We start from the raw sequence: 13,569 nt of genomic DNA, 5'->3' as shown, positions 1-13,569 counted from the left end.
ATTGTAAAACAATCATTACTGTATACCAATTAAATATATTTTATCTCACTGGGGTGAGAAGTTTATTGTGCAGGCATGAATGTACAATATACCCAGCCTGTGTACATATTGTTAATCAGATCACATGTACACATGGGAATGTTGATCAGAGTGTAATCAATGCACAGACGGATCCATTTAGTGATGTCATAACTTCTATGGCTGGGCTCAGTCATATTCTGGTAGGTACATTATCAGAATGTGGTGAGTTGATGTGGATCAGTTCATTCTTGGTGTTGTTTCTGCTGAATAATGTATTTGCTTTTGCCATTGTTGTCAAGTAAAACAAGTTGGGACTTGTTTACACCATCGCTTCAGATTAGATCCACTGGATTATTTATGCATCAAAAGGATCACATCACTCCGTTTTGACAGCCCTACACTATGATCCACCCTTCACAGGCGGAACTAGTATATGATTGAGGAGCCAGTCGCCCTTCGTCGTGGAGATCATGTTCTTGCAATCACAACACGTCACATGACCAGAGTCACCCTGGTAGTTATTAAATGCAGGCGAACACGTTCAACATCCCCCAGTTCGTCTCTCTAGCTGGATGACCTGACAGCGATACTTATCTGGCAACAACACCGTTCGCCCTGAACTGCAGTCGATTCCGTCTGTTTTATTTTGTTAGCACATTTTAGCTAAGTTTGAATTGTTGTGGATCTTGTTAGCAAATTACTTGGGAGATTTTATTTTTTGGTAAACAATTGAATTTGTAAGATCAGCCGATCTTCACACGAAGCATCTTTCTGCAGTTGATCAGAAGAACCCAAACAAACTCAGGATGACAACCAACTCTCAGCAGGCGAAGAGTTGCCCAATCCCTACCCGGGTTCTCACCCTGAAAGACTGGTCTCAGCTCCCAGACTGCTACAGTCAGACTCCCGGGGGTACTCTCTTCTCCACAACGCCCGGGGGTAAGAGCACGGAGCCGGATGTTTTGCTTGTTTATGATCAACCACGTACAACACGTTTTGTACCAGGGATAATTTAGCTAACTTTAGCCAGCAAAAACAAAGTACAGCTAGAAAACCAACGTTATGTTGTGGGAAAAGGGGAACTAAACTAGCTAACTTGTCTAAGGTTATGCAAGGAAATAACACGTTCACGTTATGTATAGCTGTTTTCAAAAGTACATTTACTTACCCAAATCTTGTAACCACTCATCAACGTTACTCAACTCTTAGTCTCGCGACTTTATTTTGGTCGTGCATAATACATGCGCACCACGCGCTTAGCTGGCTAAAACTAGTCTAGCTATCTGTCTGTTTGACTTGTAGCGTACTGTGGTCTGTCTGTTTGACTTGTAGCGTACTGTGGTCTGTCTGACTTGCAGCGTACTGTATGTACTGTGTTTGTTGGAAATTGTGTATGCTTGCTATGTGATGTTTTAAATGCAACTTCATTCATATTATTGCCTCCAGTCTTTTTAATACAGCGATCACTCTTCCTTTACTGGTAAAGCTTTTCTTATTGATAGATGAAAATAAAAAATGCATTTTTCAGGATGTGGGGAAAAAACTAGGTTTACTTGTTCACGCTCATTGGTTCAACCTCATGGCTGCTTACGTGCAGTCTGGTGGTCGGATTCGGTACTGTCTGTTTACTACACACACCTCAGACTTGTGCAAACTCGCTTACCATTCACAACAACACTCATGTAAGGTGCTATGTTGGGAACCAATTCCTAATTAAGTTTGACTGGGCCAAATGTAGTTTTAGCTTAGAGACAGATGTTTTGTTCTTTGGGATCTGCAACATATCAGAAAACCATGGTACATTAGTAAGCGAAGTAGCCATAGTGATGGGAGTTATGGTTGTCAAATTTGACCTGTGCAACGTTCTGAAGCGGAAAAATACTGGTGGACAACAAGCTCCTCTTAAACTATGACCTACGGGTGGGCGGGGCCAGATTCAGGGCTGGAGACATCCCCTCTGTGTGACCCGCAGCTGCCCTGGTGCATTTCAGGAATACTGTAGGGAACATTGTGTTCCAGCCAAGTAGAGAGAGAGGGTGAGAGAGGTAGACTTGGAGCGAGGGAGAAAAAGGGGGAGGGATTGGGAAGCATAAATGGTGTGCAAACAGGCCTTTCTAAGAATGGTTGAAGTTAGGACATGTGGGAGGAAACCTGGAGGGAGTGGTGCAATGTGTGATTTAGCTGAGGAGAGCAGAAAGCAGTGTAGTTTCAGGCCCTCTATGGATCCTTCACGACTCTTATGTGTTGTGGAAGGCATGGCCAGACCAGAACAACTTAGTTATGCACTTTAAGGAGTAGTTATAGCATGGCTATAACAGCTGTTACTATCATTACACTGCTTATTGGGGATTCTTCATTGATGCCTTACAACAGATGGTCTAGAACAGTTTGACACTATGTCTCTAAAAGCAGAAGTATATTTTATGCGACTAACTGCTGATGTGAGCACAACAAGCATGCACATGATATGGAGAGACTCTTCCGGTCCCTCGGCCAATCATGTACCAACTCCACTCCCTGTTGTAATGTAATGAGGGATGGTGTTGTCCCATTGCCACAAAACAGAATGAGGCGCATTACATGGGATGTGGTACGTTTCCTGTGGACAAAGAGATTGGCCACAGAGCTGGGCCTCTTCTGCATAACTCATAGCCAGGGCACTATAGTTTAGTTGCTGGCTGGCCTGCTCGCTCTGTATAATTCTCCCTGATTTCCTGCCCCAATGTACCCTCGCGCACACACACACACACACACACACTCCTTCCCCTCCCCTTTTGTTCAGGATAGGGTGCTCAACTGGCAGAGGTTTCTATAGTGTGTGTGGAAATAGAACTGCTAAAGTGCAAAACAGTTTTAACTCCAGCATGCTGTACTAATTCTAAATACTGCACTGCACCTCTGTTTTAACCCTGTCCAGGGCAGACTTCACTAGTAGACACCAAAACATAGGATGATTCTCATCTAACGGCTGTTTATCAAATGTTCTGTCAGTCTGCTAACGAGTTAATCTAGTACACAGTGGTTGAGGTCAAACTTCAGTTCATCAGCATGATATTCAGTATGATATATCTAGCGGCTGTTTATCAATATTCCATTGCAATTAAAGGATGACTTCAGTCTGTCAGCAACCTGTCAGAGCCCAGTTGTTTACCAACCAGTCTCTACTGTAGACATCCCAACACATTATGGAGTCAAATGTTCCTTTACGTATGCCTAATAGTCTAGGGGAGGAGAAGATGATATTTGGTTCCAGAACAACCAAGGTGTTTGCCTCAACACCTCAGGAATGGGGTATCACCACAAGATGCCTCGTCAGCCCCCCCTAAGCAAACAGAATGTAGAGGAAACTCTGCTGGTGACCACTGCACACATCTGAATTGTACTACACGGTGCAGGCTACACAGTGCTCCTGAAGTGTACTACACGGTGCAGGCAACAGAGTTATGTGTGTTTGGTTCTAGTCTGCCTTCTGTCACCAATTTCTGGTTCTAGGATAACATGTTGCTGTGCTACACTACTGCCAACCCACCGACCACCCCTCCGTATCCTCCCTCTCGTTGGGCTGAGAACAGGGTGTGTGTGTTTTGGAATGCATCCAACAGCCTTGACCCTGAGGCCAGGGAGGGGTGGACTCTCAGTTCCTTCCAGATACATCTCTCCCTCTGCCCTGTCAGGGACTTATTACTCTCTTGTATTTGTTGTTTTGACATCAGACATTTCATGGCCAGTTTTCAAGGACCAGATTAGATAAATCAGGAACTAAAGCCTCCATTTTGTAGACCACTAGTCTCTCTAACAGATTTATGGTACATGAGTCCATTTACATGTGTTTTACCACAATGCTTTGGTCAACATGGTGCAGTTCCCTTCACTGGCAAGTCAACTGACTCCCCCTACCTCTGACAGGGACACGCATAATCTATGACAGGAAGTTCCTCCTGGACTGTCGGAACTCTCCCATCGCCCGTACCCCCCCCTGCTGCCTGCCGCAGATCCCTGGGGTGACGGTGCCCGCTCTGCACCCTCTGGGCAAACTACAGGAACTAAAAGAGGAGCTGGAGGAGGAGAAGGACCTGGCAGGTAGGAGTATGCACACACTAGACATGCATACCTTTTATTTAACTAGGCAAGTCCGTTAAGAACAAATTCTTATTTTCAATGAAGGCCTAGGAACAGTGGGTTAACTGCCTTGTTCAGGGGCAGAACGACAGATGTTTACCTCGTCACCTCTGGGATTCGATCTTGCAACCTTTCAGTTACTAGTCCAATGCTCTAACCACTAGGCTACCTGCCGCCCCACTTGACATGCATATGGTATGTAAACACACGAGACGATGCGTACGGTATGTAAACACGCACACATTCTGTACAGACTTGCATATGAACACGTGTACGTACACACACACACAGAGCTCAAAGAGGACGTGGTACGTAAAAACTGGTGTAACCTGCTGCTAGCTCTACCCTACTTTTTATTTCCATTAAACCACCTACATGATAATGTTGACATGTATGTGGCTTTGTTCTTTGTCGTTATGGAACCTAGTGTTGCCTGCTATCCATGCACATTGTTGCCAATTTATTCCCATCTTTGTGAATCGTAGGCTAACTTTTTTCATGTACAGTGTAACCTTGTTAAATATTCTTAACAGACGTGTGTGTGTGTACGCAGTATCAACATCTGTGTTATTGTGCAAAACCCTTGATACCATGTCAGGCATTGTCACCTGCTGCTGTTCCTGTCAGGCATTGTCACCTGCTGCTGTTCCTGTCAGACATTGTCGCCTGCTGCTGTTCCTGTCAGACATTGTCGCCTGCTGCTGTTCCTGTCAGGCATTGTCGCCTGCTGCTGTTCCTGTCAGGCATTGTCGCCTGCTGCTGTTCCTGTCAGGCATTGTCGCCTGCTGCTGTTCCTGTCAGGCATTGTCGCCTGCTGCTGTTCCTGTCAGACATTGTCGCCTGCTGCTGTTCCTGTCAGACATTGTCGCCTGCTGCTGTTCCTGTCAGACATTGTCGCCTGCTGCTGTTCCTGTCAGACATTGTCGCCTGCTGCTGTTCCTGTCAGACATTGTCGCCTGCTGCTGTTCCTGTCAGACATTGTCGCCTGCTGCTGTTCCTGTCAGACATTGTCGCCTGCTGCTGTTCCTGTCAGACATTGTCGCCTGCTGCTGTTCCTGTCAGACATTGTCGCCTGCTGCTGTTCCTGTCAGGCATTGTCGCCTGCTGCTGTTCCTGTCAGGCATTTCGCCTGCTGCTGTTCCTGTCAGACATTGTCGCCTGCTGCTGTTCCTGTCAGGCATTGTCGCCTGCTGCTGTTCCTGTCAGGCATTGTCGCCTGCTGCTGTTCCTGTCAGACATTGTCGCCTGCTGCTGTTCCTGTCAGACATTGTCGCCTGCTGCTGTTCCTGTCTGTGTTGTGTTTGTGGAGCGTTACTAGGCCTATGACAGTACTGTGAAACTTGGCCACTGCAGCCTTGGACCCAAAGTTATGTAATAGGCCTACCTAATACAAGTCAGTCAGGACCTAGCCTTCCAAGTCCCGGGCCCTGTTAATTTACTATATAACAATGGTTTCTTCCTAGATGTAGCCTAAAGGGACCAATGAGCACCAACGTGAAGTTTATAGGAGCATGTCAAATGATAGCGGAGGCAAATATATGCTTTTCAAAAAAATGTCCATCTTTAAAATTAGGAATAAGAGAAGGCTTTGATTTGAGATGGAAAAGGCATTTAGACAATATCTACCATTTTAAAAAGTCTTAAGGTATTACAAATGCCTCAGAACACAATACTGTTGAAGTAAAAACCCCTGCCAACGAATATCAACACTTTGATTTACTTTTGGATATTTTTTAATGCCTGCAGTAAGTTTGAGACATTGCCTTGTGCCTTGATATCCTGTTATCAAAAACCCAGATCTTCAAGATATTTTATCATTTCCCTCATGAGGGAGGATAATGAAAATAAAGGTAGACCTATCAATTAGTTATGTTGTTTTTACTAATATCAAGTTTGTTTATGAATTATTAAGTGATTTAAAACTTAATTCAGTTACCAATTTCTCAAATTCTGTTACCGATTTGGTAACTGAATTTCTGCAACAGATTTGGTTATAATGGATAATTATAGTAGTCACAAAGAACAGTTGGGTTCACAAATTTGGACTGTACAGCAGTGTGGTGGAATGATTGTAATCAAAATGAGAGACTTTTAGATTTCTTCAAATCAATCAAACTGTATTATTTAATTAGTGCAGTAATGGAGCTGGTCGGTGATCACCCCTGGAGGTGGTCACTGAGAACTCAATGAGTTGGTTTGAGACACAGCATTTTATATCACCCCTGGAGGGGATCGCTGAGAACTCAACCAGCTGGTTTACTTCAGATAATGGAGCTGGTCGGTAATCACCCCTGGAGGTGGTCACTGAGAACTCAACCAGCTGGTTTACTTCAGATAATGGAGCTGGTCGGTAATCACCCCTGGAGGTGGTCACTGAGAACTCAACCAGCTGGTTTACTTCAGATAATGGAGCTGGTCGGTAATCACCCCTGGAGGTGGTCACTGAGAACTCAATGAGTTGGTTTGAGACACAGCATTTTATATCACCCCTGGAGGTGATCACTGAGAACTCAACCAGCTGGTTTACTTCAGATAATGGAGCTGGTCGGTAATCACCCCTGGAGGTGATCACTGAGAACTCAATGAGTTGGTTTGAGACACAGCATTTTATATCACCCCTGGAGGTGATCACTGAGAACTCAACCAGCTGGTTTACTTCAGATAATGGAGCTGGTCGGTAATCACCCCTGGAGGTGATCACTGAGAACTCAATGAGCTGGTTTGAGACTCAGCATTTTATAGCCAAGTCCATCCTCCTTCAGTCTACAAGACCGAACAACAGATGTATGGAATGGGTCACAAGGTTAACATTTGTATGAAAGATACTTATAATTCACAGCAGACAATATCTGCTGTAAGAACTGTCGTCATTGTGTAGAGACCAGGGTCTGGCCCCCAACTCCATACTGGCGCCATCTTCCCCTGGCTCCCCAGTACAGAAACATTAACTCATGTTCTGGAATGCGGTATCACCCAAAGACATCGTACATCAATTCAAATGTATTTATATATCCCTTACATCAGCTGATATATCAAAGTGCTGTACAGAAACCCAGCCTAAACCCCCAAACCGCAAGCAATGCAGGTGTAGAAGCACGGTGGCTAAGAAAAACTCCCTAGAAAGAAACCTAGAGAGGAACCAGGCTATGAGGGGTGGCCTGTCCTCTTCTGGCTGTGCCGGGTGGAGATTATAACAGAACATGGCCAAGATGTTCAAATGTTCATAAATGACCAGCATGGTCAAATAATAATAATCACAGTAGTTGTCGAGGGTGCAACAAGTCAGCACCTCAGGAGTAAATGTCAGTTGGCTTATCATAGACAATCATTGAGAGTATCTCTACCGCTCCTGCTGTCTCTAGAGAGTTGAAAACTGCAGGTCTGGGACAGGTAGCACGTCCGGTGAACAGGTCAGTGTTCCATAGCCGCAGGCAGAACAGTTGAAACTGGAGCAGCTGCATGGCCAGGTGGATTGGGGACAGCAAGTAGTCATCATGCCAGGTAGTCCTGAGGCATGGTCCTAGGGCTCAGGTCCTCAGAGAGAGAGAGAGAGAGAGAGAGAATTAGAGAGAGCATACTTAAATGCAGCATAAATACTGGAGGCTGAGACAGGAGACACTGTCAGGAGACACTGTGGCCCCATCCGATGATACCCCCGGACAGGGCCAAACAGGCAGGATATAACTCCACCCACTTTGCCAAAGCACAGCCCCACACCACTAGAGGGATATCTTCAACCACCAACTTACCATCCTGAGACAAGGCCGAGTATAGTCCACAAAGATCTCCGCCACGGCACAACCCAAGGGGGGTGCCAACCCAGACAGGAAGACCACGCCAGCGACTCAACCCACTCAAGTGACGCACCCCTCCTAGGGACGGCATGGAAGAGCGCCAGTGACTCATCCCCTGTAATAGGGTTCGAGGCAGAGAATCCCAGTGGAGAGACGGGAACCGGCCAGGCAGACAGCAAGGGCGGTTCGTTGCTCCATAGCCTTTCCTTTCACCTTCACACTCCTGGGCCAGACTACACTCAATCATATGACCCACTGAAGAGATGAGTCTTCAATAAAGACTTAAAGGTTGAGACCGAGTCTGCGTCTCTCACATGGGTAGGCAGACCATTCCATAAAAATGGAGCTCAGTAGGAGGAAGCCCTGCCTCCAGCTGTTTGCTTAGAAATTCTTGGGACAATTAGGAGGCCTGCGTCTTGTGACCGTAGCGTACGTGTAGGTATGTACGGCAGGATGGGTAGGAGCAAGCCTTTGTAGGTTAGCAGTAAAACCTTAATCAGCCCTTGCCTTAACAGGAAGCCAGTGTAGAGAGGCTAGCACTGGAGTAATATGATCAAATGTCTTGGTTCTAGTCAGGATTCTAGCAGCCGTATTTAGCACTAACTGAAGTTTATTTAGTGCCTTATTCGGGTAGCCGGAAAGTAGAGCATTGCAGTAATCTAACCTAGAAGTAACAAAAGCATGGATTAATTTTTCTGCATAATTTTTGGACAAAGTTTCTGATTTTTGCAATGTTATGTAGATGGAAAAAAAGCTGTCCTTGAAACAGTCTTAATATGTTCGTCAAAAGAGAGATCAGGGTCCAGAGTAACGCCGAGGTCCTCCACAGTTTTATTTGAGACGACTGTACAACCATCAAGATTAATTGTCAGATTCAACAGAAGATCTCTTTGTTTCTTGGGACCTAGGACAAGAAACTCTATTTTGTCAGAGTTTAAAATTAGAAAGTTTGCAGCCATCCACTTCCTTATGTCTGAAACACAGACTTCTAGCGAGGGCAATTTTGGGGCTTCACCATGTAGATCTCCTGTCAGTGTTAAAATCCCTGAGGCCCACTTTCAGTTCACACAGACACAATTGGAGTTATAAGAACCCTCTATTCTGTTGCATAAAACAACCATTTGATGCAATTACAGCATTATAACATAATTCTGCTCTCATAGCAGAGTTCAGTAAAGCAGTGCATAGTTCTGTAGAGTTCAGTAAAGCAGTGCATAGTTCTGTAGAGTTCAGTAAAGCAGTGCATAGTTCTGTAGAGTTCAGTAAAGCAGTGCATAGTTCTGTAGAGTTCAGTAAAGAAAAGCAGTGTAGTTCAGTACAGATTTGGTCTTGTTAAGGGGCTCATGTAAAATAATAGTTAGTGTGTAGAGTAATACCCAAATATGCAAAAGAGCATATTCCTACCTTTTTTGTGTACCAATTTAGGATGCATCACCATGAAGAAAATGACCTTCATTTCCATAATTAGGCATTTCTGTGTAGTACAGATGTGTAGTACAGGGACCCATGATGTGATTTTGGCACAGCAATTACGTTACCGGGTGTAAATCCGCTTCACTTACCCAAATATATATATATATGTGTCATAGCTGACACCCCATTCTTTCTGCAGACTTTGTTGAGTTTTTGGAAAATGTGGACACAAACTGAGGGAGATTTTACTGTAATTCTGTTACCAAACTTTGCATCTGCACAGTTCTTCCAGTAAATGTGTTTTTGGAAAATGTTCTGTTTAAATTGTTAAAAGTATCAAAGTTGTATGGTTTGTTAAACTTGAAATCAATGGATTTTGTTTGGTATACATTTTAAGTCTCGGTGCAATTCCGTTATCGTGGAATTGCCCATAGAACATTGTATAATGTTCTCCTATCCAAAACTGCAACTATCTCTGTGTATCTTATGTTACTTGGCTGTAGATGTCTCTACTATCAGCTGGCTATTGTTGTCATAGGGTACGGTTTTGTTTTTGGGGTTGAAAACACACTGTACTATGATGGTGACCTGTAGGCTAGTTAAGTAGAGAGAGAGGGACAGAGAGAAGGGAGAGGGAGAAAGCAGAGAGGGGAGAGCACTAGAGATGGACAGAAAGAGGGGGGTCAGAGAGAAGGGAGAGGGAGAAAGCAGAGAGGGGAGAGTGCTAGAGATGGGCAGAAAGAGGGGGGTCAGAGAGAAGGGAGAGGGAGAAAGCAGAGAGGGGAGAGCGCTAGAGATAGACAGAAAGAGGGGGGTCAGAGAGAAAGAAAGCAATAGAGGATGGTGTGCCTTCCCCACCAGTCATCTCGTAACCAATAGCAGATGCAGTCAAACCTCTGACCACACCAGGCCACACCCTCTCTGCTGTTGAAACAGCGAGCTCTATTTAACTGGTTATCTAGTGTCCTTGTGCCGGCCTGACCTCAACTAACTCAGCACAGATAACCAACCTGATACTTAGTGACACTGTCTGTAACTAGCGCCCCCCAGACAGACGGAGGGGAGGGGGAGGTGGGTGGATTGGGTTAGGGGATTGTGTCTGCTCTGGGAGATTTCTCTCCTGTCTGGAGTTGACAAAAACACAAAGTTGATAAGAAACATGAACACAACACTGCCCCCCCCCCAGTCAATCTGCTATTATGGGTGTGGTTAGGACTTAGTGTACAGATGCAAGTAACGACAGTTTTGTTAATGTCTCTCTTTTCTCCTCTCTCTCCCTCTAGATGACAGCCAGTTTGAGATGGACATCTGAGCAGTAGCTCGTTGCCTCCTGTGGAGAGAGCTGTTGTATCTTCTGTTCAGTTCTGACGTCTGATTGGTCCTTTACGACCAGCATGCGTCACATATTCACCTTCTTCAACATCCTTTTTTTTAAACTTTTTTTTTTTCGGAAACTCCCCAAAAGAGAAAGGAGATGTGTTGATCCCTGAGTTAGAAAGACATGAAGCTGTGTAGTAAACACATAATACTTCAATGGCTTGGAAGAAGCAATCACTTTGTAACTTTGCTGGACAGTTTTTGATTTGTACATAAGTCAACGGTACTATAAAGGAGGGAAATGTTCAAGGTTTTACATGAAACGTACAGGGACGGTGGGGTTGGTTGTGACGGCAGAGTTGCTGCGTTGTTTTTTTAAAACAATAACTCTATTTTGGAGGGGCTGCTAGGCCTATGAGGGGTCCCCCTGTCTGAGCCTGGTCAAAGGTTCGGGGTGACTGTTGGACAGGCTCCTACATGCGTCTGTCTGTGGAGGAGGAACTGACATTTTATCAAAGTTCAAAATAAATAAAAAGGACAAAACCTCAACTTGAGTTCTGTCATGTTATTGTTGTTGCCTCATGCTTCCTCATGTGGTTCCTATTTTCAAACTATGCCAGAAAGCCGTATGTATGTGTGTGTGTATGTGTGTATGTGTGTGTGTGTGTGTGTGTGTGTGTGTGTGTGTATATATTACACACACACACACAATAATCTGGTGTGCTCTCTTAAATCAAAGGATTTATTGCTACTGCTGGTTGGCTTTCATTTTCTGATGTAAATAGACGCCCACGACTGTGCTTCTAGTATGTAACGTATGCATGTTCTAATTACTAGTCTGTTGCCCCAGCATATTCTGACCCAGTTAATGTATGTAGCCTACAGACATGTTTGTCTCTCCCCTATAGCGCCATCCCTCCAACATTAGCCTAATCTAATCAGAAACTGCCTAACCAACTATAACTATGTTTCCATCCAAAGTTTTTATGCGAGTAACGTCAGATAAAAAATGCCGTGATGGAACCAGCAAATTTGTCAGTACAATTTCCAATTGCAGACAAAATACGCTAGACAATGCAGAATCTTTTTGTGTCGATAAAATGAATTATGCAAGAAATGGCAGTGAATCTTATGCGCAAATATTGATATAATAAATCAAATCAAATCAAATTTTATTTGTCACATACACATGGTTAGCAGATGTTAATGCGAGTGTAGCGAAATGCTTGTGCTTCTAGTTCCGACAATGCAGTAATAAAAAGCAAGTAATCTAACTAACAATTCCAAAAAAAACTACTGTCTTATACACAGTGTAAGGGGATAAAGAATATGTACATAAGGATATATGAATGAGTGATGGTACAGAGCAGCATAGGCAAGATACAGTAGATGATATCGAGTACAGTATATACATATGAGATAAGTATGTAAACCAAGTGGCATAGTTAAAGTGGCTAGTGATACATGTATTACATAAGGATGCAGTCGATGATATAGAGTACAGTATCAACGTATGCATATGAGATGAACAATGTAGGGTAAGTAACATTATATAAGGTAGCATTGTTTAAAGTGGCTAGTGATATATTTACATCATTTCCCATCAATTCCCATGATTAAAGTGGCTGGAGTAGAGTCAGTGTCATTGACAGTGTGTTGGCAGTAGCCACTCAATGTTAGTGGTGGCTGTTTAACAGTCTGATGGCCTTGAGATAGAAGCTGTTTTTCAGTCTCTCGGTCCCAGCTTTGATGCACCTGTACTGACCTCGCCTTCTGGATGACAGCGGGGTGAACAGGCAGTGGCTCGGGTGGTTGATGTCCTTGATGATCTTTATGGCCTTCCTGTAGCATCGGGTGGTGTAGGTGTCCTGGAGGGCAGGTAGTTTGCCCCCGGTGATGCGTTGTGCAGACCTCACTACCCTCTGGAGAGCCTTACGGTTGAGGGCGGTGCAGTTGCCATACCAGGCGGTGATACAGCCCGCCAGGATGCTCTCGATTGTGCATCTGTAGAAGTTTGTGAGTGCTTTTGGTGACAAGCCAAATTTCTTCAGCCTCCTGAGGTTGAAGAGGCGCTGCTGCGCCTTCCTCACGATGCTGTCTGTGTGAGTGGACCAATTCAGTTTGTCTGTGATGTGTATGCCGAGGAACTTAAAACTTGCTACCCTCTCCACTACTGTTCCATCGATGTGGATAGGGGGTGTTCCCTCTGCTGTTTCCTGAAGTCCACAATCATCTCCTTAGTTTTGTTGACGTTGAGTGTGAGGTTATTTTCCTGACACCACACTCCGAGGGCCCTCACCTCCTCCCTGTAGGCCGTCTCGTCGTTGTTGGTAATCAAGCCTACCACTGTTGTATCGTCCGCAAACTTGATGATTGAGTTGGAGGCGTGCGTGGCCACGCAGTCGTGGGTGAACAGGGAGTACAGGAGAGGGCTCAGAACGCACCCTTGTGGGGCCCCAGTGTTGAGGATCAGCGGGGAGGAGATGTTGTTGCCTACCCTCACCACCTGGGGGCGGCCCGTCAGGAAGTCCAGTACCCAGTTGCACAGGGCGGGGTCGAGACCCAGGGTCTCGAGCTTGATGACGAGCTTGGAGGGTACTATGGTGTTGAATGCCGAGCTGTAGTCGATGAACAGCATTCTCACATAGGTATTCCTCTTGTCCAGATGGGTTAGGGCAGTGTGCAGTGTGGTTGAGATTGCATCGTCTGTGGACCTATTTGGGCGGTAAGCATTTTGGAGTGGGTCTAGGGTGTCAGGTAGGGTGGAGGTGATATGGTCCTTGACTAGTCTCTCAAAGCACTTCATGATGACGGATGTGAGTGCTACGGGGCGGTAGTCGTTTAGCTCAGTTACCTTAGCTTTCTTGGGAACAGGAACAATGGTGGCCCTCTTGAAGCATGTGGG

General features: G+C 45.0%; 1 protein-coding gene across 1 annotated transcript; it reads left to right on the top strand.

The window, feature by feature from the left end:
- Positions 1-553: 553 nt before the first annotated feature.
- On the top strand, positions 554-11,213 carry LOC112236929 (eukaryotic translation initiation factor 4E-binding protein 3-like). Its single transcript, XM_042325964.1, has 3 exons — positions 554-960; positions 3,928-4,101; positions 10,631-11,213. The coding sequence occupies exons 1-3, from the start codon at positions 828-830 to the stop codon at positions 10,657-10,659; spliced, it is 336 nt and encodes a 111-aa protein (XP_042181898.1). The 5' UTR covers positions 554-827; the 3' UTR covers positions 10,660-11,213.
- Positions 11,214-13,569: the final 2,356 nt, after the last annotated feature.

The sequence above is a fragment of the Oncorhynchus tshawytscha genome, linkage group LG08, assembly GCF_018296145.1.
Source record: "Oncorhynchus tshawytscha isolate Ot180627B linkage group LG08, Otsh_v2.0, whole genome shotgun sequence".
NCBI classification, from domain to species: domain Eukaryota; kingdom Metazoa; phylum Chordata; class Actinopteri; order Salmoniformes; family Salmonidae; genus Oncorhynchus; species Oncorhynchus tshawytscha.
The sequence above is the reverse complement of the archived record's forward strand: the minus strand, read 5'-3'. Positions and strand labels throughout refer to the sequence as shown.